Genomic DNA, 26,974 nt, shown 5'->3' with positions numbered 1-26,974 from the left:
TCTACACACTTTGCAACTTCCCGAAAGAAATTTTTCAAAACAACCACTTTCGGTATAAATGAGATCCATGTTTTCTTTCCACGAATTAACGATACTCTATAGTATGAAATTATGCGACAAGTATTTTTGTATCGTTATGCTAAATACCTGTTGGACCGAGGGCGATGCAGAAACGGCAGTGACGTAGGCATAAGCCCTCTGATGAGCAGCAGCCTGGTCCCTAGCGTCAGCCTGTCTCTGATGACGTTCAGCAGCAGCGATATGTTCGCGTTCCCTCTGATCGCGTTCGTCCCTTTCCCTCAACTGCTGTTGTTGCTGTTGATGATGTTGCTGTTGCTGATGCTGATGGTGTTGGTGTTGTTGGTGCTGTTGCTGCTGTTGCTGCTGTTGTTGTTGTTGCTGTTGCTGCTGCTGCTGTTGGTGTTGATGCTGATGGTGTTGCTGTTGTTGCTGTTGCCGTTGCTGCTGTTGAGCAACGGTGACGGGATGATGGGGAGCGCCTGGAGCTCCGGGATGATGATGACCCCCATGGGTCGGTAGTGCGGGATGAACACCATGCGACCTGCTGCCAGGAGGCGGAAGAGTTACCAAATCCCACGCGGCGTTCGACAGCTGAATATTTTTCTGCGAACCATAAGCCTACTTCAATCAATACTGCCCCCTTCCTTACATTCATTGTTAAAGGGTTGCAAAGTTTATATACAGAGACATAAGACGACACGTGTAATATACGTACAATGTACATACATACGTCTTTGCAAATCACCTATGCAAGCGGTGAAAATCTTTTGCATAATTTTACGAGAAAATTTGTCGAAACAGCGAAAGAGTTAGATAAATAAATTCGATGCCTCTGCCACTCAACGCAGTTTTATCTTTCAAAACTACACTTATACCCAAAGTACCGATTTTACGACGATCATGACAACGACAACGACGAATTGACATGAGACCTGCAGACTGATTCATTGTGAGCCAAATATCCGAAAAAACGACGAATAAAACAGAATACCAAAATATCCTACAATACCTACTAAAACTGGGTGAAAGGAAGTGGTCTGAGTCAATGGTATGCGGTGATATTACATTAGCATATCCACACTAATAACAGGTTACGGTGTGAGTCATTTTCACCGAGATACGAAGGCGAGCAAGTTTCTCGACTTGGTTCTGCACTGGCAAGTAAATAAAATATCCACGAACAATATACAAGCATGCGCGAATAACGTTCAACAGAGAGTTATTACCTACCTAAATAATTGTCTACGCGTCTGCGAGACGGAGAAGCGAACGATCGAATTTGCGAGATAGATCAATTGCACGGAATTGTATATATATACGTCATGTATAACATATACCCTTGACGAAGATGCTTCTCCGTCTTACCAACTTTTATACATATAAGAACAGAGACATTAATTTACATGGTGTCCATTGTTCGCTCGTCTCTGACCGAGGACATATTGCATTTACATAATGCATCTTCTTTCAATATTTGTCATGTATATATATGTATAGTGAGGACCCAAGTGCAGAGGTTTTACCTCGATATTACACATAATATAACGTTCTTATACATATACAGTCATATTCATATCAATACACTACGGAGGATCGATCAGTCTAAATGGAAACTGGCATCCATATGCAGAATCTATATTGCAGTACGATACATGCATAATGCATCAGCGAGGTCCCGTCACCTCGTCGCAACGGAGAGTTTGCGGTTTTAAACACGTCGGCACGTGCATAAGTATAATAACACGTCTTATATATATACGCCTGTGTATACATTCATATATATGTATATACCATACACATGTCGTAAAATCGCAATTCTCCAACAGTTTATAGTTTTGCATAAATTAGACGCTACGCGTGAGTACAATTAGGTTGAAACGAACTGTGAAATGACACACGTATATATGTACGTAAAAAAACAAATCAAATGCACCCTCGTAAATACCGAAAATTTTCAATCTAAAATTCGCATCGAATGTAACAAAATAACATTTATTATAAATACATATACCTATCTTATTCATTTTCCGCAAATCACCACAGTCCGTGTAATTTCCTGATCTACAATTTCTATTTATATACACATCGATGCTTCAACTCTGATCTTTACTGCACGCGGTTTATAGTCAGGCCTCGGAAGGAAAAAAAAAATACGGCAGGACTAGCCTCGACATCGAATATCAAGTACATTAATACTGAAATAGATAATATAGGATAAAAAAAAATCTAAGCGTAATGTATACAATCATAGTCTCAAACTCGTTCCGTACAATAGATGGTGAAAAAAAAAAAAAAAAAAAACAACTTATCGGCTAGACGATCGACGACACATTGACGGTCGTAAATAGGTACGCAGCATTTGCGTGTAATAACAATAATATTGATAGTAAAAAATGAGAAAAAAAATCAAAATCAAAACAGAAATAAAAATAAAATAAAACACGAGGTCGTCAAAAAAAACTGCACGTATCCACCTAATGATCAAATCGAACAAAAAGCGCGGCGAAGAAAAAGTGAAAGAACAACGGAATTGATTACTCAATGTCAACGGTCTTATTACAGGTATAACACATATTTGTGCGCGCGTGTGTGTGTGTGTGTGTGTGTGTATGTGTTGTACGAGTTGAGTTGACGAGTTGTTGCTCCTTAGACGCGTTAAATTGCCATTAGCGTTGAGCGTCTAATTATAACAGGAAAGATTACTATGCTAATTGAGCAGTGAAACGTGAATGACAATCTGTATGTGTAATAGGTATATACTTGCAAGGTAGTTGGATAGGTAATATAAATACGGAATGCGGTATATGGTATATAATGTAATAGAGGTATAAGCGTCTACATATCATTACATAACGACATCGACACGTGTGTGTATAATAGGCAAGTATTATCGTTGCTACGAGTGGTGAGGTCACGAATTTCTACATATATTACACAGGTACATATTTAAATATGCCAACACAAGACTGAACTGCACGTGTAACATACCTAAGAGTGTATATGCGATTTTACGCATCGTATATCACCGTACATTAAATTAATAATCATTTGCATGGCGAGTCTGTATTCACATCACGACTCACTCGATTATCAACATCGTTACATGCGAGTTGAAGAAGAAAAGTAAGAAAAAAAAAAAAAAAAAAACATGAAGACACACTACTTTGCCATTTTAAAAACCACGATAAACAAGCTATTGCTCCATTCGATTAAACTGTATATATATATATATATTATTCATAATACGATACGTTATCGGTCAACGATGCAATTAAATTGTTCATAAATTGTTGCGAAATAAGGGGGGGGAAGATGAGGGGGGGGGGGGATCATAGCCGAAATGAGACGATTGTGAAGAACACGATGATGGATAATCCTCGCAAAAGAGAGAGAGAGAGAAGAGAAATAGAAAGACGAATAGAGGAAGAGAAGCCAAAATTATAAGTCGCCAAACGTTCAAATGTTCGTTAGAATAAGATATTGAAGTCCCAAAATCGAAATTTTTTAAAATAACTTGAACTCCCCCGATACTTTCATAGAATTACGAGGATAAAGATCACTGAACCTGCATTTTTTTAATTTCAAAAAGTTAAACACGTTTGGCTGCTGACTCTGTCCGCTGGTTTCAGTTTCATTGACGGAAACGAAGTACCGAAGGGGTTTGTAACCTTGGATCGATGCCGTTCAACCCCCAGAAAACCGCGCCCTGTAATAATAAAACAGCGCAGAAACGACGCGTTCAGGTTTCTCTTTCTCTCTCTCTCTCTCTGTCGCCCCTGTTACCATCCTCCCCTTTTTTCATAGCCCCTTTTTTGCTGCACACCCTTTCTGCGAATTCGTTCACCCCGCTAGTCGCGTCCTTCGTGCGATGAAGTGTAAAAAAAACGAAAAAAAAAAAAAAAAAAGAAGATAGAGGTTTTCTTCTGTCAAAAATCACATCACGTATACCAAATTTATATGCATGTATTATTAAAAATGTGTTTTACGATTGAAATCTTTTTCGAATTACATCAACTAAACATAAGTCTGTTTTTTTTTTTTTTTTCCATTCTTTCTCTGCCATTTGTTTTCAATCTAATTTAGGATCTTAAGTCGTGAATTTCACTCTTAATTCTCTTTTCACCCCTCGACGATATTACAGTATTAATACACGATATTATGAATAATAATAATTAAGATTGTCTTTCGAACAGACTGTAGATCGTCGGAATAAGATTCTCTACCACGATTACATAGTTTCTATGTCCCTGGTTATGGAGTGGAAGGGGAAACAGGAAGTCACGATCGTGTCTAGCAACAGTATTAAGGTATACATACATACAAGGATATAGCTACCGCTATACATAGGTATAGGTACATATCTACATGTACATACAACCGAGAACTCCAAAGCGTGACGAAATTCTCGGGCAGCTGAATCACGAGGAATTTAGTTGAACCTGCAGCAAAGTAGAGGAGGGAGGAGGAGGGTGACTCATTCTGCGAAAGGGCCGTAGCAACCAACCAACCAACCAACCAACGAACCGGTGAATCTACCTGCCCGCACGCTATAATAAACCGCACACACATAATAATAATAATAATAATGCATGGAAAAAAACAAAAATTAAAAAAATGTACCCACAAAAGCACGAAACGAGGATTCGCGACTTGACGGTAAGCATAAATTTTATCGGGTCGTTTTACCGTGTTTACATATTACATATATATACATATAATGATTTACATACAATACGTATATGCATGTATAAAGCAGCATGGAAAGTACCGTGAATCACTTGTCGACTGATATTAGGCGTCTCACTTATAAACGCGCGTGTGTAAGAAACAGGTAATTGTATAATTATAATATTATACATACATACATACATACAGACGCAGTCACTACTTGAAACAATCTGTTTAAACAATCTCGGAAATATGTCAAAACATAAGAATTTGTCCAAGTTTCTTTTGTTTATCAGTTTTTTTTTTTTTTTTTCATTTCTTTGTTCTTTAATTACTATAATTATTATTATTATGCTTATTCTTTAGTATATAACGTGAGTACAAAATTCTTGAATAAGATTAGAATAGAATAGAAACAAACAAGCACACGTATCGATCTATAAACTCAGGCTATCGCTGAATTCGTCGATTTATGAATTTATTACACACGGTATAAATAAATCTTATCGAGCATAAAATGTAACACAACGAGGACATTGATCAATCGTCACGGGTATGCAATTATAGAATATGTACCTGTACAGTATACAAAAATGTAAGATTGATTGTTATTGCACTCTAGGCATACATATAAACATCGATGACAAATCTAAAGTCATCGGCGCGACGTAGAGTGTTAATGAGGAAATAACACGAGTCCAAAAAAAGGAAAAAAAAATTATTTGTTACACGACAAAACAAGTTTTGCAAGTAATAATACAAAAATCATTAATTATACGACATGTTTTCAAGTCAAATCACATTTTTTCATTATTATTATTATTATTTGTTTAAATTTTTTTTCTTATTTTCTTAATTTCTTTATCTTAGCTTTTTAACTCTCGAGAATTCATCTCAAACCATCGCTTCGCAACTATTATTGCATAGATGATGAATTTAAAGATCGTCATTGACAGCAGCAAGATCAGTCGTAAGATGACGAGGAAGGATGAAACGTGATACGTACGCCTTGTAACCAATGATGTAACAAATTGAAATTAAAATCGTTATACTATTCGATGTTAGAAAAACGAAACCGGTTCTCTAATCAACATTCACATTTATATGTATATATATATAATATATATTTAATATAGCTATATGCGTATATGACCTATGCATACTACGCAAATATTATATATAATATGTGAAAATGTTATTTCTTTTTCTCAAGTTACGTTCAATGTGTATAAATAATATCTAGATACAGTGTGTGAGTACGAAAACATACGACAAACAGCAATTCACTGTCAGCCATAAGAACAACAATAAATAAACAAAAGTGAACTTGAAGCAAACGAGAACAATACGCGAAAATGCAAAACTAAATATATCTAATAAAATATGGCCGACGTCTGGTGCTTAGCTCTTTGTAATTCGGTCGGTGAATTAATTTCAAACCGCAGAGACGTTTGTATATATATATATATATACACACACATATGTTATAAGTAAAGTGTTGAGAGTGACTTTAATGACCGAACGAAGAAAGACTGATCTAATAATAATATTATTTACATACAGACTAGAATTATCTGGTAAATGTGTAAAATCTGTATTGAAGGTGAAAATTTTTCTCAAAGAGAAAGTTTCGACTGTTTCACCAATTAGTATCTACTCTACACGATTATACGGTAAAGAACCTATTTAAGCATACCTAATTCGTTTTTAATGTGTATATATAATCCAAGTGCAATGGATATACACAATTAATTTCTTTAAGAATATTTTTCACACATTTGCAATGTATAAAATGAATTTGTTAGTTACGAATGATACGATCCGCAGTGTCATAAGTCTGAATGAAAAATTCCGTTATTCCTGCTGCTTCTTAATGCACGTAGGTATGTACTGTATACTGCATAGATGCAGAATGTATTTACGGTAAGTTTCTTTTGTCCTCATTCCCGTCATTTTCACGTAACGTTACGTTATAATATGAATTGAATTTAGCAATTAGCTCTTCAATTAGCACCGTAAAGTCCACGAAACGACAACTCTTGTACGTGTTAAATTTTTTCGAGGAAAAAGAAAAAGAAAAAGAAAAGAATAAAAAAAAAACAACTTTAACCTGCGTTATATCAGATATTTCCTGAAGTGGTAAGGAAAAAAAAAATATGTTTAAAAATAAATAAATTGCGCCGCGTGATTCGTAAGCGGGTAGAAATCTTCGTCGTTTGGAAGAGAGATAAAGAAGAAGAAGAAGAAGAAAAAGAAGAAAAACAACAAAAATTAGAAAATACTCGTAAATATCTGCAGCAAAAGTACAAGAAAACGCGTACTTCGCATTCCTGCCACCATGGACAAGAACAAAAAGAAACAAGAACAAGAATAATAAGAAGACAGTAGAGACTGATGCCAAGAAAGTATCAGTATCCGTTCTCGTGTAAAGAGAACGAAGCGAAGGATTATATTAAAAGGCCGAGTGGAGAGAAAGAGAACAAGAGAGAGAGAGAGAGAGAGAGAGAGAAAGTGTGAAGTGAACGAGGTACGTGGATACAGAGATGTGGACGTGGTGGAATAGAAGGACCGTGACTACAAATAAGAGTGAATCATGAAAAGCTGAAAGAGTTGAACTCGGTCTGCAGTGTGCAATTTTCTTCTTGTTCTTCTTGTTCTTACTTTCTTGTTAAACATGAAATATGCGTCCCCGTTTAAGTTTCAATTCTTCTTTCTTTTTTTGTGTGTTTGTTTATTTTTTTTTCATAATCACACGCTCCACAATTTGAAAACTTTCTGCACGTAGTTTCTGATTATAATCGTTTACACGTAGCAGGTATGTAACGACACTCGATTTTCCTGTTCCTTTCTAACCGCAAAGCGATGCTGATATTTTGTCTTTATATGATAAGTAATCTTCGTGGAATCTCTTCCTCATCCTCCTCTCTCCTATTTTCCAAGTAAATTCATCAAAATATACAAAGTATTCGGTTGATGATAACGTCATCATTCACTAAACTCATACATTTAGAATGAGCGAAGCAAGTAACGGAGACGATGCTTGTTAAATTCGTTAAATCGTCACGACGACGATGCTACCTACGCTCAATGAATTCCGGTGAAAGTGTTTTTGTTCCTCTTTCTTTTCATCCATCTTTTATTTCCTTCTTATTTTCTCTTCTTTTTTTTTTCACGCCACCACGTGGACGAGGATAGTAGATACATGGGACTACGAAGCGCGATATGGTTGCCTCAACGACTATCAGTATATGTATACCTATAATGATCAATAAGGCGTGGCGAAGAACGTCGATGCAACAAATTCGTAACATCTAGATCGTTTCGCTGATAAAACTGCCGTTATACGATCGATTTGAATAGATGACGATGATGACGATGCATGAAATTAAAATTAATCGCTACCACTTCCAAACTGATAATCCATCTTTCTCTTTCCCTCTGTCTCTTTACTTCTTTTTATTTCTCATAACTTTTTCTCAAGCTTCTTCATTCCATCATTTTTTTATTTTATTTTTTTTTTTTTTTTACCAAGACCGCATAAACTGTATATACGTATCATAAGATCGCAAGATAAACGCTCGATCATTTTCCCCCTCTCTTTCCATATAATACATATATTACATTAATACCAAAGTGTTATAGAAGCTACGTAAGATTAGAAAGCTGCAGCAGTATTACACATATCGCATATACCTATATATATATGTATATGTATACATATATACATGATATGCTACCGCGTGTAATCGCTCGAGTTATACCGTATACTGCACTGTTAAATAAACATTTTATACAAGACACGTCACCGTTCAATCAAAGTTTACAAACTGAGAAAAAATTTATCATTCCGTTATAACGCAGTAGTAATTACTTACTATACTATACCTACAGGTATCAATTAATAATTATAACACTGAACGTTTGAACGTCGCTGTTTGAATAATAATTGAAAGGAAAAAAAAAAAAAAAAAAAAAAAAAATATATATATATGATCTTACAAGTAACGACAATTCATTCACCGTAATTAAAATCCTCAATACCAACGAAACTTTCTCATACATACATACATACCTACTTTTCTTATTTCCCTTTTTTATTACATTTCTATATACCTAAAGTCAAACCTGACGACCATCTATATTACATATAGAATAATATATATATACGCCTCGATTAATTCCATATAGACCCTGTATACTTCGTCACGGTTTGAATGTTTGACGAAGCAGACTTGATCGATATCGATCTCGAAACCTCCGTCAGTGTAACGAAAGTCTGACCCACGATTCTATACCGTTGACCAAAGGATCCTCAAACTCACATAGAAACCTAGAATATAGTTATTATCGGGCAATCTGATTCATCATCCCTTGATCCTTCATCTCTCCTCCGTTATCCCCCCCAAACGACGGTCCGAAATTAATCCCTTCTCTTCACTTCTCTTCACCACAACAGCAAGTTGTTGGGTGACCTTCGGTCCAGTTTGCGACCCTCGATTCCTCCCCTCATCCCATCGCCATAATACTTCTCCAAATTTCTCCTCATCCCTTGTTCGTTTAGCCAGAAAGAGTAGCGTTTGATGTATTCGAAAATTGTTTAAGTGTAAAGGTATTTATGTATGTATGTGTGTATTTCAGAGAACGAAATTATAAGGACAAGGATTGGATTTCCAAAAATCCATTACGGACAAATTTCATGAGAATGAAAAAAAAAAAAGAGTTTAAAAAAAAAACTCGAGAGAACTGACAATTACTTGTGCTTTAAAAGGAATTTATATATTTACTACGTAAAATTTAAGCCAATTCGAATTTATCAATTAATACGTTTCGATTCGCTGACATTGAGTTGTATAAAGAAGACAGAGAAAAGAAAAAAAAATTCATTCATTCGCATTAGTTATTGCAACCAATTCAGCATTCGATAGTTGTTAATCCAGGTGCGGCGAATTATGTGAATACATGAAAGACTGGATTGCTTTTTCGATTTTAGTTTGCCTCTCTTTTTATCCAACGAAATTCATCAGAGTATTTAATAAATCCGTTCAAGTTTACGTTTAAACATAAAAATACCTCCAATAATAGTACATATAAAAAAACAGAAATGTCCAGCTTTGAGCAACGACAAATTACGCAAAACCAAATTTGAGAACTAAAGCAAAAACGTAAACGTTGGAATAGCAAGCAAAAAAACTGATATCGGTCAATTAAAATCGAACATATCTGTCGGTTCTCATTTTGTTTGTTTTTTTTTCAACTTCGTAAGCCGCAGTCATCACGTTCAGATCGTTACAATTTATGTCAACTTTTTTCCATAAAATCGTACAAACATAAAATTGCCAGAATATATCGTCGTCGTGATAATCATCTCGATAGTATTATAAACAATAAAGATAAATAGTAAAATGGCAAATCTGTTTCAAGAATTTTTCGTATGTAACATCAGACTCGCGATGATGATGATAATGATGACGATGATGACGATCTTCGTCGATAATCAAACGGATTATTTTTCCATCCTCCAATATCAATAAAAAATAATAAATTTCAATTCTTATAATATTTTATTATCGCCGCGTCGTGCACTTGATTAAACACACAAGAAAGTGGGCCGCGAGATATTTGAACAACTGTTATTATACATTAAAATATAAAACCGAGTATATATATACATTCAAGCGTAACGAAACGCTAGATTGATTAAACTTCTCGTCAGGACGAATTGGATTTCAATTTAACCGAAGGTTATCATAAACTCACTTCTCGAACAATTAATCATCGAATGACATGAATTGTTTTCTATAAATATTTCCAAACACGAATATCGTAAAAATATAATGATTTTTGAATGATTAAAAAAAAAAAAAAAAAAAAAAAAAGAATTTTTGCAAAATGTATTCATAAATAAACATAACTCCTTCGGAATATCGAAAGAGAAAGTAGTAGACGAGAAGAAAATGAATAGACTAAAAAAAAAAAAAAAGAAAGAAAGAAAGATAGAAAGTCTTCACCTTGTTATAAATTCGATTAAAACTTTTTAATTAGATCTCAACCGACTCTCTGGTGTATACACTAGAAGTGAACACGAACGAAATCTTTCGAGGACAGCTAGCTACAAGTTATATACCTACAGTAAATACATAAGTTCCTGACGGCAACAGCAGCCGACGCTTGTCATGATCGTAATAAAAACATACGGGAACGAAATAGAGTGAGTGAGAGAGATAAATTGTAACGGATTTTAATTTAATATTACACGCGGTGTATTAAAAGTGAGAAATAGATGAGACAGTTTATATCTCTTTTTATTTAATATGTAACAACAGGTAGCGATATAATGCGTAGATTATTAATTTATCAACATGGATCGGGACGAGTATTCTAATGAAAAAAAAAAAATTATACGCATATGTATTCTTATGTATAATATATAGGAAAATATAATCCGTTCGTGAATATTTTAAAACCTAAGATTAACTGTGCGGAAAAATAAAAAAAAAAAAAAAAAAAAAAAGTATAGTAAGATGGTCCTCTTCCTTTTCTCTGTTTGAAAGTTTGTGTTTTTTTTTTGTTTTTTTTTTTCAAATCCCTTCGTTTTTCGTTAATTAATAATCGAAATTACGTCGTAATTATAGAAAGGAGAACGAAGCCAAAAATAAATTTAAAAAAAAACCCAAACAAACAACAACATGGCGAGTATGTTTTTGAAAGAAACTTGACGAAACAAATCAATAGCAAATATGCAACATCGACTCACCTTTTGTTGCGCCAGCCTTAGGGATTCTTCAAAATGTTTATGAACAGCCTGCTCGGCGGCCTGTTTCTGCAGCTTCTCTAGCCTCTCTCGTTCCATTCTACTTTCCCTCTCTCGTTCCCTCTCCCGTTTCTCGATCTCCCGAACTTCGGCTTCCCGTCGTTCTCTGTAATCACAGGTGAAAAAATTTCGTTCGTCAATATTGCTTTGATTCAATAATATTTACGGTTGTGAGAAATTTCTTCATATAATTCGTAAACCAGTTTAAATAACATTTAAACGTATCTTTATTAGTTTATTTCGTCAAAGGGATTCCTTCGTTGTTTTTTTTTTTTTGTTTTTTTTTCCATCGCTAAATAGTTGCGTCAGGTTAACTTTGACTGTATTGTATATTAAAACGAAAACATACAAACAAAAAAAGACATGTTGATGCCTAAGAAATGTACCAATTGATCGAATTGATTGATAAATCATTTGATTATTCTTGTATCGTCGAAATGAACAAGAAAATTGGGGTTTCGATAAAATCTTAGTTTGTTGATACGGGCTGTTTATTTAAATAATCAGAACCGTAACTTTCTGCGATATTGTCAAACTTGAAGTTGAAAGACGGAAAAATAGACAGCGTGCAAAGTATATATATATTTATATATAATGCGAGAAATCGAGCTGTCATCGACGGAGTCAGATAACGATTTGTCGATATATCAAATCGTCGATAAACGTTTATAAAAGATTAACAATTGTTTTTTCGACCTTTCACACAGCAGGAGCCTAAGTTTACCGCATAAAAATGAGATTATTTTGGTCGGATTAGTTTTTGAATTTTTTACATATCTTACACACGCACGTTGTTGTTGTTGTTTTCTCTGATTTCGCGTAGCGTCAAATTCAACGAATTTCCGACCAAACAGCGCAAACAAACATGTAAGTAATAAAAAATTTAAAACAATATCCGAGTATACGAAGAATCGTCGAAATGAAATAAACGCGTATAAATAAATTTATAATAAATCAACAAAGCATGGCGATGTTTAATTAAAATAAACGATCTGATAACTCTCGCTTCATAATTAATTCTTACTCAATTAAATCCTGCATGTTTACATCGAAAAGTTCTAATATAATCTGAGCTTTACAGGGAACATACAGGGATATATATATATAACAATTTGTAGTTGTTACCAAAAGCGCTGGGAATAAGAAACTTAAAAGTATAATGATTAACGAGAAGAAATAAACAAGAACAATAATAATTACGCGAAAAAAAATTAGGCGCTTAATAAACATATAAAGTGATGATAATAAAAAAAAAACAAAAAAAAACAAGAAGATACAAATTCAACGAGTGTTACATATTATCGAACGAGCTGATAAGGCGGATGAATTAAGAGTATATATTTCAAGATTAGCCGATAACCTTTCTATTATTTTTCTGACACTTGTGTAATACGTTGATACGATAATTCTTCTTCTTTTTTTCATCTTCTTTCTACTTATCTCAGTATATATGCGTATTTGTAAAGACAACGTGTTCGTATAATAGATGTAGTCAAACGAAATAGAGGTCGCAAAAAAGAAGAAAGAAAAAGAAAAAAGGCTCGTATGATCGCACGTGATATATATATACGTACACAGAAATGGCCTTGAGTTTTGCAATTTAAACACATCAATGCGTAGGTCGCAAATAACAAGCGCAAGCGCAACGCCGACGCAACAAACGCGACACGTGTCTTAAAAATGATAATGCATGTGTCACCACCAACTGCAACAGATTCTGCGGAGAAACGTTACGAAGAAAAAGAAAAGGATGTAAGAAGAAGAAAAAAAAAAAGACAGAAATAAAAAGAAGATTCGTCCAATACCGAAAGATATTATAAACACGGTGACGTAATCATTACAAATGTGGGAAATATCTTGGAGTCTATATATATATATATATAATAAACAGCAGTGATAATGTCAACGAGCTCACGTTTCCTCTTGCAACCGCACGATTCGTTTTTTTAATTCGTTAAAGTTTTATTATTTAACATCTATTTGTATTAGATAAACGAAATCGTGTTTTCTTCCTCGTTGTTTGAATTATTGATAGTTTAAATTTCCGATAAAAGATATATTCTCGTAGGCACGTTGAATGTGCGCAAATAAATAAATAAATAAATGAATAGCTGCATAATCTCATCGCAGAAATTGTTCAAAAGAAGGAGAAGTGAAATAGTAGCGATGACTGTGAGGAATCCGTAACCCAGATAACATGTCATTTTTCTTTATTTTATCGTTTCTTTCTTTTCCTTTCTCAAGTATGTGCTGTGACAAGAGTGAAAGAGAGAGATGATGATGATGATGATGATGATGATGATTAATAATTAATTAATTAATTAAATAATATTTACGTGAATAAGAAGGCGCGTATTTCATCTTAACATTACACATAGCGTAAAATTTATGCAAATATTAAACTTTCCTCTACTGCAGAGAATTCGCGATATGATAATAATTTATTCTCAATTTTCCTTCTCGAATTCCTGCTATTTATTACCATCAATTTCTCTGTACATACAAGATATGCGGTGTGTGTTTGTGTGCACGTTTTTTACTTCTCGTTGCTGGATGCGTGAGAGATAATTCTATACTTCTGCTTCGAAGAAACCGCGCTGTTAAGCTTAAGGTTATGGTTATGGTTATGGTTATGGTTATGACTCGTCGACTTTGACAAATGTATAATTAAACGTGTATTCAGTCACTCGCGTGTTAATAATTTTTTTCCACGGAAAAAGTCATGCGTACAAAGTCATTAAGAGAAATAGTTTTTCTCGTTGCAAAACGCATCGGTGTGTCTCGTAGCTAATTTACGTATTTGATATATAATTTGAAATCAGCAGACACGTATGTAGTTAATTCAGGGTATCCAGAGCATTTGTGAAAACGTAATTCCCTGAGAATTCTAGGTTCGAAAGACAAGAATCATTATTTATCCAGTTTCTTCTCGTGTACATAATAAATTTAAAAATGCAATAATCGTACGACCAAGAATATTCTATATTCGACTAGAGCACAGCTCATTACGGGGCGAATTTGTAAGAATTCGCTAGCACGTACAATTTTTAAGAAATCATGACTTGGTTCATAACCATCGCCTGAAAACTAAAAAAAAAAATTTCATCTCTCACCAAATGGCTAAATTTTCACGAACCTAGGATGAAAGTTTAGCAACATTTTACAGACAGGAAAATTCCAAGAAGCGTCATCTACGTTTCAAAATAAACAAAAATAAAAAAATTATTCGCACGGATTCGCTACATATGTTTCACGTGTTGCAGCCAAGAATGAAAAAAAAAAAAAAAAAAAAAAAAAAATACAACAAAAAAAGAAAAACAAACAACTTAACCGAGAAGTGAGATTGCAAATATCGTAGTCAAACATTGCTGATTGTTGTATGTTTGTTAATTCTTACACAGGTATTATGTACATACCTATTGAATATAAACGTGTTTTTGCACAACCGCGCAGTGTGTTTACATACATACACGTATACGTACGTACAAATATGTGATAATAAAAGAAACTTTTTCACACCGACATTTAGATCCTACCGAGATTTTAAATATACATATATACATATGTACATATGTAAATACATGTACACAACGGGTTGACCTAAATTCTTTCCCTCCTCCCACACATGAGTCGCTTTTGCATGTACATATATGTATTATATGACGTATATATATATATATACACCAACGAAAATAGCCGAAAATATTTTTACAACTTTTCGTATTATTATTGTTGTCGCTGATGCTGCTAAAGTTATTCGCGGAATTTCGACCATGCGGTATATAATAACACTTGACATTTTATAAGAAGAAGAAGAAGAAGAAGTAGAAAAGGAGGAGGAAAAAAGAAACTTCGACAATTTCAAAACTGAAACAATAGAATAGAAAACAAAAACCAGCGTCACAATTTCTCTAAAAAAATACACATATTAAATAATCTATACTCGAAAACGAGAAAATAGTTTAAAACTAATACAATTCTGAATAAGCTGGCAAAGGACATCGTGCCTATGTAAGTAGAGACAATATCAGATTGAACATTCAAGTGAGCAGTACAAAAACTGCGCACAAAAGAGGAAGAAAACCCTGCGAAATGATACTTTCTCTCTCACTGATTGTGAAACGGAGTCGATAAATCGTGGGACGTGAAGTATAAAAGAAGCGAATGGTCCATCGGTTCAGTTCGATTCCCTCATCCCAGCATCCCTCGTTCGTTCCTCGGGTCGTATCATTGATTGATGGTGAGGATTATGGCGGTCGCTTTGCAAACGGTGAATGGGAGCTGGCGAAGGGGGGAAATAAGGGGCGAAGAAGGGGAGAAGAGGGTGTGTAAGCCTTTGGAGAAGCGCTCTCTCACTCCCTACCTCTATCGCCCTCTCTCTCTCTATCTCTCTACGAGCGCACATCCAGATAAAGGAAGAAAAACTGACTGTGAGGGACGCGGGGCGAAGAAGAGAGAAGGAAGGCGTAATCACCCGTGAGTCAGGAACGACCCTTCGTCGCCTAACCCAACCTAATCTGTCGTCTCTGGTTTTCGTTTTCGCCATCTTGGCCAAGGAAGACTCTATTTCTTCTCTTTAGTCTTCTCTTTTTTATTCATTTTTCTGTCTTTATCCGGCAATTCTTTATTAGTACAAGAAAAATTCATACAATATCGAATAAAATATGATTTGTCATTATATTATTGTTCAAAGATCAATAAAGTGAATAATAAATAAATACATCGTATAAATAATATAAATGAAATGTAAAGAGATGAAAAAAACAGTCCGAGGCATTTATTTACACAGTAAGAAAAGATAGAAGAATCAGCAACGGACTCTCGGCGTTGCTGATTCTCCCTTCGAGTTGAACATTAATGATTTTGTGTCAGATAATTCTAACGTATAAATAAGCCAGCTTGAATAATTGACGATGACATCCTACAACGATAAAGACGTAAATAAAATTTCCTAGGCTGATGTTAAAACGAAAGTGAATGAATATCTCTTTCTTTATCCAACACTTTGTCTCCTTCCAGTGCTTTAACAATTATGAATCAATCTTTCTTTCAATGAAATACGTAGACAATTTGACGAGCATTATTTTATAATTGTTCGATAAATAAGTCGTAAAAAATAGTTTTACCGAATTAACGGAATAAGTTTTTTCAAATTACGCAAAACAATTAAGATTGAGATCGATATTAAGTGAAAAACGAACAAAAAAAAAAAACAAAAAGAGAATTCATCTCGATGTATGTATGTTTTTATCAGAATACGGGAAGTGGAAAAATGAAAGGAGAAAGTATTCTTATCACATACAAGTTCCTTGACCTTCCTCTTGCAAGCAGCATCGATATATGACAGTGAAGAAAGATATAATAATATACGAAAACCCCGTGAACTATGTAACTTGGGTGTATAAATTTATACAACGCACACTAGTCCACCTCATCCATCTCTGTTATACGCTGTTGTAATTATTTTCTTTTACGTAATCGAATGGAATTTCTGAGTAGTGTTTAATGTGGAAAACTGCGTTTAATTATACAGTGAGAGAGGAAGAATGAGAGAGAGAGAAAGGAAGAAAAGGGATGAGGGGGAGAAACCAGAGACATTTTATGACATGGGTTTATCACGACGGTTTTATATATAGTAATTCCGAACACGTAAGTTGATAAATCGTACAGATTTTAATATAAATAATACACAACAAAACTTAAATAATAATATGATAAATTATTTACGAAGAGGGTCGAAGAGAAGAAGATATTAAAATGATACGTACACGTAATACATAGCTTGTAAAAGTAGGAGAAGGAGAAGGAGTAGAAGAATTAGACGAAGAATGAGAATAGAACGATCGTATAAGCAAGCAAGCAACATATTATATCAGACGTCACACATACGTGATGGCGGCGGCGGGTGAATTTAGCTCGCGTGTGTGATGGCAAATGCCTACAAGTAAGTATGCATACATATATACCTATATAGGTATTTATTATACATAGCGGTGTGCCAGTTGGCGTACAGTGAACCGGTATAACTATCCAGCTAACTATCTAACCAACTATATAACTAACTAACCAACTAACTCAAAGGCAAAGCATGCATGTCAACGACGACGGAGAAAAACAAAGAGAGAGAGAGAGAAAGAGTTACGCAAGCAATTCGCGCATGAAATGGACGGATGGATGGATGGATGAACACATATCGAGAGCAACGACGAGTAGTAACGAGTTAACGAGTTTCGCGAATGTGAAAGAAAATAGAAGAGAAGAGAAGAGAAGAGAAGGAGGAAGGAAGGAGAAGTCGTGGGCGACACGAAGAGCCAGTAAATCGTTGTCGAGTTTATTACCTCTTATAATACCGTGTTTCAAACGACGACTGCACGCATTTTTTTATGCCTTGTGTTAGCTATATATACACATACACATACCTATATATATATATATGTTAAACCTACACGACAAAATAATATATTAAACGTACGATAGTACGATAAGAGAATTGGAATTTAGCCCCCCCCCCCCCCCCGCCGCCCTGCCCCGCTCTCTTCGTCATCTTCTTTTTATCTCTCTTCTTCGAATTCTTTGATCAAAATTTTCATCGTCAACATGATGATGACGACGACGACTACTACTACTACTACTACTACTACTACTATCGGAGTTTTAATAGGAGGAGACAAGCAGACTTGTAACGACGAGTATTCTCAGAAGAAGAAGAAGAAGAAGAAGAAGAAGAAGAAGAAATAAGAGACTAACCTTGACCGATCGACAAATTTAAAATACCCAGATGATGTATGCATGTGTGGCAAACATTAGTTGTCGTCGTGGAAAAATCATGTTCGTAATTATTTTGTTATTCTGATACATTCAACTGTTTGTGTATGCGTATGCATATACTGTATACAAACGCATAGGCATACACACACACACACACACACACACTCCCATATAGACAAGCTTAAACCTGCAGTCCAACACGTAGTTCGAACTTTGATCTAAACGATTCTCGGTACTGATCGATCGGCACACCGAACTTGGTAATAGTTTTATAATCGCTGCCCAAACTCGTAATATACGTACGATAATGATGCCAATAATAATAATAATATTATCTATAACAATAACAACAACGACAACAACGACAACAACGACAACAGGAGCAGCGTAATAAAAAGAGGAGGGTGGAAGAAAGAAAGAAAAAAAAAAGGATACCGGAGAAGAGAAGCACGTGTTCAGCGTTACAAAGACATTCCACTTCCTCCATTTCTTCGTATAATTTATTCTGCGTGTGTTTAGGTATATATGTATGTATATTGTATATATATACATTATACCGGCAACAGTAATTGCCTACGTAACAAGTGCATCGTATAAATAAACATATGATGCATTATACATCATACATATACAGGTATATGTATACGTGGCAAGATATAAGTAACACGCAGTGAAAATATTAATTTATACCTATACAAATTGACATATATATATATATATGCATGTGTAATGTACTAAATAACATTGTAAACACAGTAGATATATATATATATATGTGAGACGATTAATTGAAACATATTCATTCCCGATAAATGAATAAGTTAACCCCTCGCAAATGTAAGTATCAGCAATAAAATGACATGGGTTAAAAATACAAATACACTTAAATCATCGGTCTGGCAAAAAAACACATGACGAAAAAGAAAAAAAGAAATATTCAACGAGCCGCGAGAGAGGATCGTGCGTGCGTGACAGAGAACTACGAACGAACGAAGAAAATAAAAAAAAACAAGCCAGCACTTCGAGATAAGTTTTCTGCTTCTGTCTTCTCTCTCAGTCCTTCTTTCGCTTGCTCACGCGCAAAAAAGAGAGAGAAAGAGAGAGAGATTCGAGTCCGGTCGTGCAGAGAGTTCACAAACAAATATCCACACTTGTCCAGATAGATAATAAAAGATAGTGTGGATACGAAGAAGGAGACAAGGTCCATCGTCGTCGGTTGAGTCGCTAACTACTGAGGCAAGTAGCGTTTTTTATACTATACATATGTCACGTGAAATACGGTCATCAAGCTTAATTAAACAATCAGAAAAATGAAAAATGAAAAAAAATGGCACAAAACAAAATCAAATCAACGAACAAGACAGATATAGACAACGTCAGAGGAAAAATTTGTCAGAAAATGTAAAACGCATCTCATTTTTACCGATCGCCGAAATCGACGAATGTTTAATATTCACGGAAGACTGAACTGAAGGAAGAGAAAAAAAAAAAAAAAAATATAAGTCAAAAACTAAATTAAATTAGTAAAAAGGAAGAGAGACTCTCTCTGCACAAAATTTCGTATTTTACGTCACGTTTACGCGAAATTCAAAACACACTGCTAAACCCCCACCCCAACCACCACATCATTTAACCGCCATCGTACTGGGTTCAGCGAACCAAGAACGCGATCGCCATCTGAATTGTCGGCTAGCTGCTAGGTTTATATATGTTACATACATATACATATACATTATACATATACCGTAAAGACATAATATATAATATATATAGGTATACAGTATACACACGCGATACGATCAGCACCTGCGCCCACGCAACACGCACACATCCGCACATAGTCGTCGTACTCGTCGTCGTTATCATCATCATCGTCATCATCATTATCATTATCATTATCATCAGATGTTGAGAGATAAATTTTTCGAGCTATTACTGACTGCTGACACGTTGTGTACGTACGTGTGTGTGTCAGGTAAATAAATTAAAAGCGTGTGTACGTAATTACGTATGTGTAGTGTGTGTACGAACGTATCACGTATACCTATACAATCTTTACGTCATCGCAGCTGATTTTACACGATTGACCCAGATTCCGACGTACGGCGCCGCGACGTTGGCGTTACAATATTATAACCGAATAAACCCGACGACGATTAAAGAGAGAAGCGCGTGAACGATAAAAAATTCTATCGCCTATCTTACATTCCGTTGGTATTTCGTTATTTATCAAATTAACGCCGGAAAGAAGGTAGAACGAACAAATCTTATCTCATTGCAATGACAATTCGCAACCTCGAGAGACGACGAATTTTTCACCATCGTGCACGGTTGTATATATTTTCGAAGAAGAGAGATATTCGTGGCTCTGATTCAACGACGACGTGCGTCGTACCCTCATTCTTTACAAGTGTGATACCTACACAGTTTGTATTATTTAACTGTAAAAGAGTCACCCGGGTATATAAGAAACGATAAGACGTGTGTATATATATTATATATATATATGTACGATGCACATGTGTAAGTAACTACATGTAATATTTTATAGAGCGAGAGGAGGAAACAAACCTCGAACTTTGTTGTACCAAGTAAGAGACTGACTTAGTGGATCGTGTGTTTAAAAAAAATTATATTATACTTTGCATTGTGCCTATAATAATAATAATAATAATAGCCGATAATCCGTAATTTGCAAGTAGAATCGCGCGCAATGAATATATATGTATAGTATACAACTGCTGCATTACCGCAACGTGATAAATATGCAATATAGGTGTGGTTAATAAGAAGGAGGATAAACGAGAAAAACTGGTTCATTATAAGATCATGGAGAAGGAATGCGTAAGAAGAAAAAAATAAATAAATAATGATAATAACAACGATAATAATCACCGATTACAGAAGTTGCAAACGCTGCTGTTGCTGCGGAGAGCGCAAGCTTTTTTTTTCTTTTTCTTTTGAGACACAATTTACGTACAAAACACTTCAGACTAACGATACATAAGCCTGTTCATCGTCATCGTCATCATCATCATCATCATCATCATAATCGGGAATACCACCGCGGGAAGTATTTCGTCGAAATGACTTTTTCACATGATGTAATTAAACATGAACACTTCGTCCAAGGAAAGTTTTCTTCCTTTATACATGTATATAATAAACCGCATGAAAAAAAACGATGAATTTCAACCGACGTGGTTTAAAGTCATCAATATTGCCGACTCGGCTATCCGGACACTCCGCATGGCTAATAATAATAGTAATAATAGCCACAATATTAATGATAATAATCTCGAGGGTTAAATATGTGAGTAAGAATGTTATCAGCAGCTACGGTCTGTACCTGTGAGTTTAATGTGTGTATATATATATATATATATACACTATGCAAACTTACTGTATACAACATTACCCAAGTATGTTATAAGATATGAAATGTATATTAGAAACTAAATTAAAACCCGGGGGCAGGGGGGGGGGGGCAAAATCCCCATAATTATTCAATGGAAACAGTTACGTTCAAGTATATACGACTCTTCTTTCTCTCCCATTTGGTAATTCGTATTATCGAACACTACATCAGTGCATAGTAATGACGGAAACACGTAATAGTAACAATAATAACAATAACGATGTCAGTAATGATAATAACGACAATAACAATAATACGTAAACTGGGTCTTCTATATTATCTTACACAAACATATACGTATACGTCAGTCATACGTCCAAGAGTAACGACCTTGGATGACCTTGTATCGGGTACAACGAGAAATCCCCATCAGACGTAGTCGAGAATTTTACACCACGCGTATACATATGTACTATATATGTGTATATGTATACATAATAAAAATTCATTTCCTTTTCCTCATTCCACCACCTCCCCCCCCCCTCCCCCAAACCACCCCACGATTAGATTATACGCAAGGCGGCAGGGAGTAGAAGAAAAATAATAACAATAAGAAGAAGAAGAAGAAGAAGAAGAAGAAGAAGAAGGAAATGGGGAAGAAACAGGAGGGGGCAACACTTGTGCCGAGGTTATTTGCTCTGCCTACCCAACCCAACCCAATCCTACCCTCTACTCTACCCTCCACTTTAGTCGACTCCGTTCGCCCTCCACTCTTTCTCTCTCTTTCCCGTTCTCCCTTCTTCACAATCAGTCACTACATGGTATAGCAGAAGGGAACATTGTATGTGTGTAAGGAGTAAGGAGTAAGGAGCGGAGAAGAGCAGCAGCGAGGGTTTCAGGCATGCATGGTAGGAAGGCAGGCAGGCAGGCAGGTATATATGAGGAAGGTAGGCATAGCAGAAGTCGAACAAAGGGAGCGATGGTCCCGGGGGGGCTTTCTCCTCCACCACCACCTCCTCCTCCTCTTCGTCGTCTCTGGTCTGGTGATCGCCTCCTGAGTTAGTTCGTCTGCGCTCTTTCTTTCTCCAAGCCCTTTGTCGATATGCGCAGCGGGGAATAAGGAGAATGATGATGATGATGACGAGGAAGACGACGAGAGGGAGGAACGACGTTTAATAGCCACGAGAAAATCTCATCTCAACGCAATGTAGCCGACCGAAAACGAGAGAAGGATGAAAAAAGAGAGAGAGAGAGGGAGAGAGAAAGAAAATACGACGACGCCAACTAACGTAAACCCAAACCACCGTCTTTTCACACACATCCTTTATAATATAATATAAACCATCTATAATACTATAAGGTACCTGCTTAGAGAAAAGGGGACCATAAAATATCAACCGATACCAAAATATGGAGGAAAAAAAAAGAGAAAAAGAGGAAGAAAAAATAAAATGGAAACACTCTTCTTCCCGGAATCTGGTCAGTCGCTCGGTATTTCTCCTACGCCATATATACACACTGTATAAACATGTGCGCTTGGCATTTTTTTCCAGTTCCTCTGATGGTGGTTCCTCGTACAATTAACAAACATCCGCATTCTCCCTTCTTCTTTTTTAACACCCTTTACCCGACTATCCTTATCTCCTTATTTCCCCTTTCTACCCGCCACCACTCGCTGTGGATTACTCCAATCTACCGACGCGATGACCTTGAGCAGTTCTATGTACCGTACGTTAAACACACGAGGTTGCGAAAAAGCGTTTTTCATCGCTCCAGATATTGGAAAATTGAAAATAAACCAGCGTGTCTTTTACGAAATAGAAGATTAAAAATAAATAAACAAGCTAACTCTGCTTTTCACGGTCGATGGTAGTTGAAATTCTTACATTATTATTAATACGTGTATACATATATCAAAAGATTACTCTCCCTCCCTCCCTCCCTCCCTCCATCCAACCATCTATAAATCACTAGAACATCATCGAGTTCCTAAATTTCTATATCAATTTCGTACATCAATTTCGCCAGTCTCTGTCTCCTTGATCGAAAACATCGATAACAAGATGAGGATGAGAATGAGGACGTTATAAACTTACAGGGCGAGGGTGTTGCCCGGGCTCGTGGAGTCCGGCACGAAGTTTGACTGTTGAACGGATACGAGATGGTGGGCAGCGTAGGCAGCAGCAGCAGCAGCGTTGGTCTGTCCTCCGCCTCCACCTCCACCTCCACCTCCACCTCCGCCGACGGCACCGGCCGGCATCAAGTTGTATGGTTGATAAAGCAGCTGTGGTTGCTGATGAGACGACTGGGTGCTGGCACCTAGGAGCTGGGTGGTTTGTCCCTGGGGATGACTTCCTTGGGTGGCAGTTTGCGGACTAGCTGGCAGCACCGCCATCGCCGCGCCTCCTAGCACTGGTGGCATACTTCCGGGGCGCCGGACTCGCAGCAGCACTCAACTGACATTATTAAAAAAAAACACACACACACACACACTGCGGTTTTCACCAACCCCGTTCTTGCATTTCTTCCCTCTTTTTTATATCTCTCGCACACCGTTCCGAGCCGGAGGATTTCTAGCGACGGACAAACGCCGACGGCAAAGGGTTGCTTGGGGGGGATGCGGGTCAAAGACACTACGAGTACTTGGTTGGGAGAATAAATAAAGAATCGCCACGCGGAGCGATCGATGCTCGTTTATATAAAAACCTAAGCTGTGTTATTGGTTTTTTTTTTGTTTTTTAGTTTTCAGAGTACCTCGTCTTTAGTCTCCCCCTTTCACTTCACAAAATCCCAACAATGTTATATATATATAACACACTGTGTTGTGCTATTGTAGTATACCTATTTCTTATCCTTCTTCTATCGACAATTATTTATATTATTTTCACAGGTATTTATTTCTTCTTCACTGCTTGTTACGTGTGTTTGTCCATTTACTGGACAACGTACATATAATAACGTATTTATTTATTCCTATATCGTCGCCTGGAGCTGCAGCACTATCGACACACTCTCATCATGACGCGTCTCGTCACTACCACTACACACAAATCCTCACTTACGTTCCTTTGTTCCCGTTTCGTTTCACTTCGCGTTCAATTGTAAGCAGCAGGTGTTGTAGTATCGCTAGATATCTAGTCGAGTGAGTGTACGAAGTTTTAACGAGTCGGTGGATTGTCGAACAACGACGACGACGACGACGACGACGACGACAACCACGACGACGACGATATCGGGTGAGAATCGTTCTCCATGATTGAAGAAGGACGAGAAGGCGAGAATAAAATGAAATAAATAAATAAAGAAAAGAAAAAGCTCAGCAAAACGGCGCGTTGAAACGCGCGCAGCGAACGAACAAAGAGACCTTGAGAGGCCTAGGCCGACACTTTGAATATCCAGCAGCACTGAAATCCTCGTTGTATGTGTGTGTATGTGAGTGTAATACACAAGTATATTTAATACGTGATTGCGTTTGAAATATCACATGGATGAAACGACGCGCGGGGTAGCCGTTTGCATCGAATATAAATCGCTTCTTGTTTTTAATCCACACAAGAGTATAATCACCCACAAGTACACATAAGTATTAAATCACAAATCCACACGAGTATAATTAATATATACACGGTAAAAATGCACGATACAGCATATAATATATATATATATATATATATATATTCATACACAAATATACTTTTCGTTTTCTTTCCCAGGTATATATCCACCTAATATTAATTATAGATGCGACGCAACTGAAAGTACGCGCGTAAAATATAATACATTATAATACGAAGCACGAACTATATGCGACAGATATTATTATTACGTCGATAACGGTAATCCATCCAGGGTGTAGAGTAAAAATCCTTTGGCACCTCTATCTGTACACGAACGACGCACATGTATATATATTAAACATACGCGTCGGTATACACTATAATATATCGATATATATATACATGTATACGCGATAGAGACGATGCACGCGTAACGCGATATAATAAATGGGTCAATTATAAAAATCGTTTGCTCTGTTTAACGGCGTCTCTCGGCTATCGCTCGGAGACACACCAATCCGCGTCAAAGGCCGCTACACTACTGCGGGAACCGGGTCTCTCGGCCCCCACCTCCCCCCCCCCTCCCTACGGCCGTTCCGCCGCCCCTCAACGCTCCTCACCGCCGCCGCCTCCAACGAAGCTCGGGAATCTCCGTCGCTCCCCTCGCGTCGGTCGCAGCGTCGGCGAAACCGGGAGAGTAGATTTCCCCTCCGTGGGTCCGACCCTCTCCTCCCGCCCCCCTCGCTCTCTCTTGCTAGTTCCGCCCCTCTGCCGCCCCTCGCCAAGGAACCTTAGCCGAGACGCCGTGGAACTCCGTGACCGAAGCCGACCGACGCGACGACCGTCCGACCAACTCAAGCAGCACAACGCGGCAAAAAATAATACATACCCTCGTCCCGTTTTATTTGAGCGAGTTCGAGAAGAGGAGAACTAAACAGTTGAGAATAGAGAGTAGAGTAGAAAGAGAAGAGAAGAGAAGAGAAGAGAAGAGAAGGTGGAGGAGTGAGTCCGAGACGCAACATGCCTGAGGGGGAAAGAGAAGAGAGAGGAATGGAGGGGGGATGCAAGTCGCTCGCCTATGCAGAGGCACGTCACACACACACACGGGTGCGTGTGAATGCATACCGGTTTGTGCGTGTCGCGCGCGCACGCAACGTTTTTCTCTATTTTCATCGCTGATCGTGAGCCTGTCTGTCCGTTTCTCTCGCTCCGTCGACCGTGCGTGTGTAGAGACGGGGCGAGAAACGCTGCACGCAGACACCGGATGTTCGTGCAGGATACATATATATACATATATATACATGCATACGTATACATATGTGCGCGTAAATTGTATGCAATATGTGAGTGTTAATACTATGTATACTCTTCGTATAGTAGATATGTATATATATATACATATATATATATATGACCAACAAACTACACAACCGGGGAATGGAATGGAATGCGGGGGTTCTGGCCCGGTTCTCTTTCCTTCCTCGGTGTATGGATAGTATTTTACGGGGGTGTGGAGAACCGGCGTTGCGTAAACGCAAAGTTTTTCGTATCTTTGCCGAGCGACGACCTATGCGAGTAAAGTTATATACCTACTCATTGTGAGTTTCGCATAGTGATTTAATTGCGCGCGTTCCAATGACGGGGAATCCATTTTTTTCCTCGTTGATAATAAAGTTGTTCAGGGTCTCTTATCCTATCTCGCACGATTGTCAGTGTAATTCCGGAAGATAGCGACCTTCCTTCGCTGAATGTCTGCCGTGAATCATGGATCACGCGCGCACGAGGAGTAGA

General features: G+C 36.9%; 1 protein-coding gene across 4 annotated transcripts in view; it reads right to left on the bottom strand.

Annotated features, from left to right (window-relative positions):
• The window catches only part of LOC124413111 (probable JmjC domain-containing histone demethylation protein 2C), a 223,803-nt gene that overhangs the window by 11,134 nt on the left and 185,695 nt on the right, over positions 1–26,974 (bottom strand). For 3 of the 4 annotated variants that reach the window (XM_046893479.1, XM_046893481.1, XM_046893478.1), the window contains 2 exons: positions 11,444–11,606; positions 148–639 (listed from right to left, as the gene is read on the bottom strand). In XM_046893479.1, coding sequence (XP_046749435.1) covers positions 148–639; positions 11,444–11,606 — 655 coding nt within the window. The remainder of the gene's footprint in view (positions 1–147; positions 640–11,443; positions 11,607–26,974) is intronic. The other variant, XM_046893480.1, reaches the window with a different exon arrangement.

This window comes from Diprion similis, chromosome 12 (assembly GCF_021155765.1).
Source record: "Diprion similis isolate iyDipSimi1 chromosome 12, iyDipSimi1.1, whole genome shotgun sequence".
In the NCBI taxonomy this organism is placed as follows: Eukaryota; Metazoa; Arthropoda; class Insecta; order Hymenoptera; family Diprionidae; genus Diprion; species Diprion similis.
The sequence above is the reverse complement of the archived record's forward strand: the minus strand, read 5'-3'. Positions and strand labels throughout refer to the sequence as shown.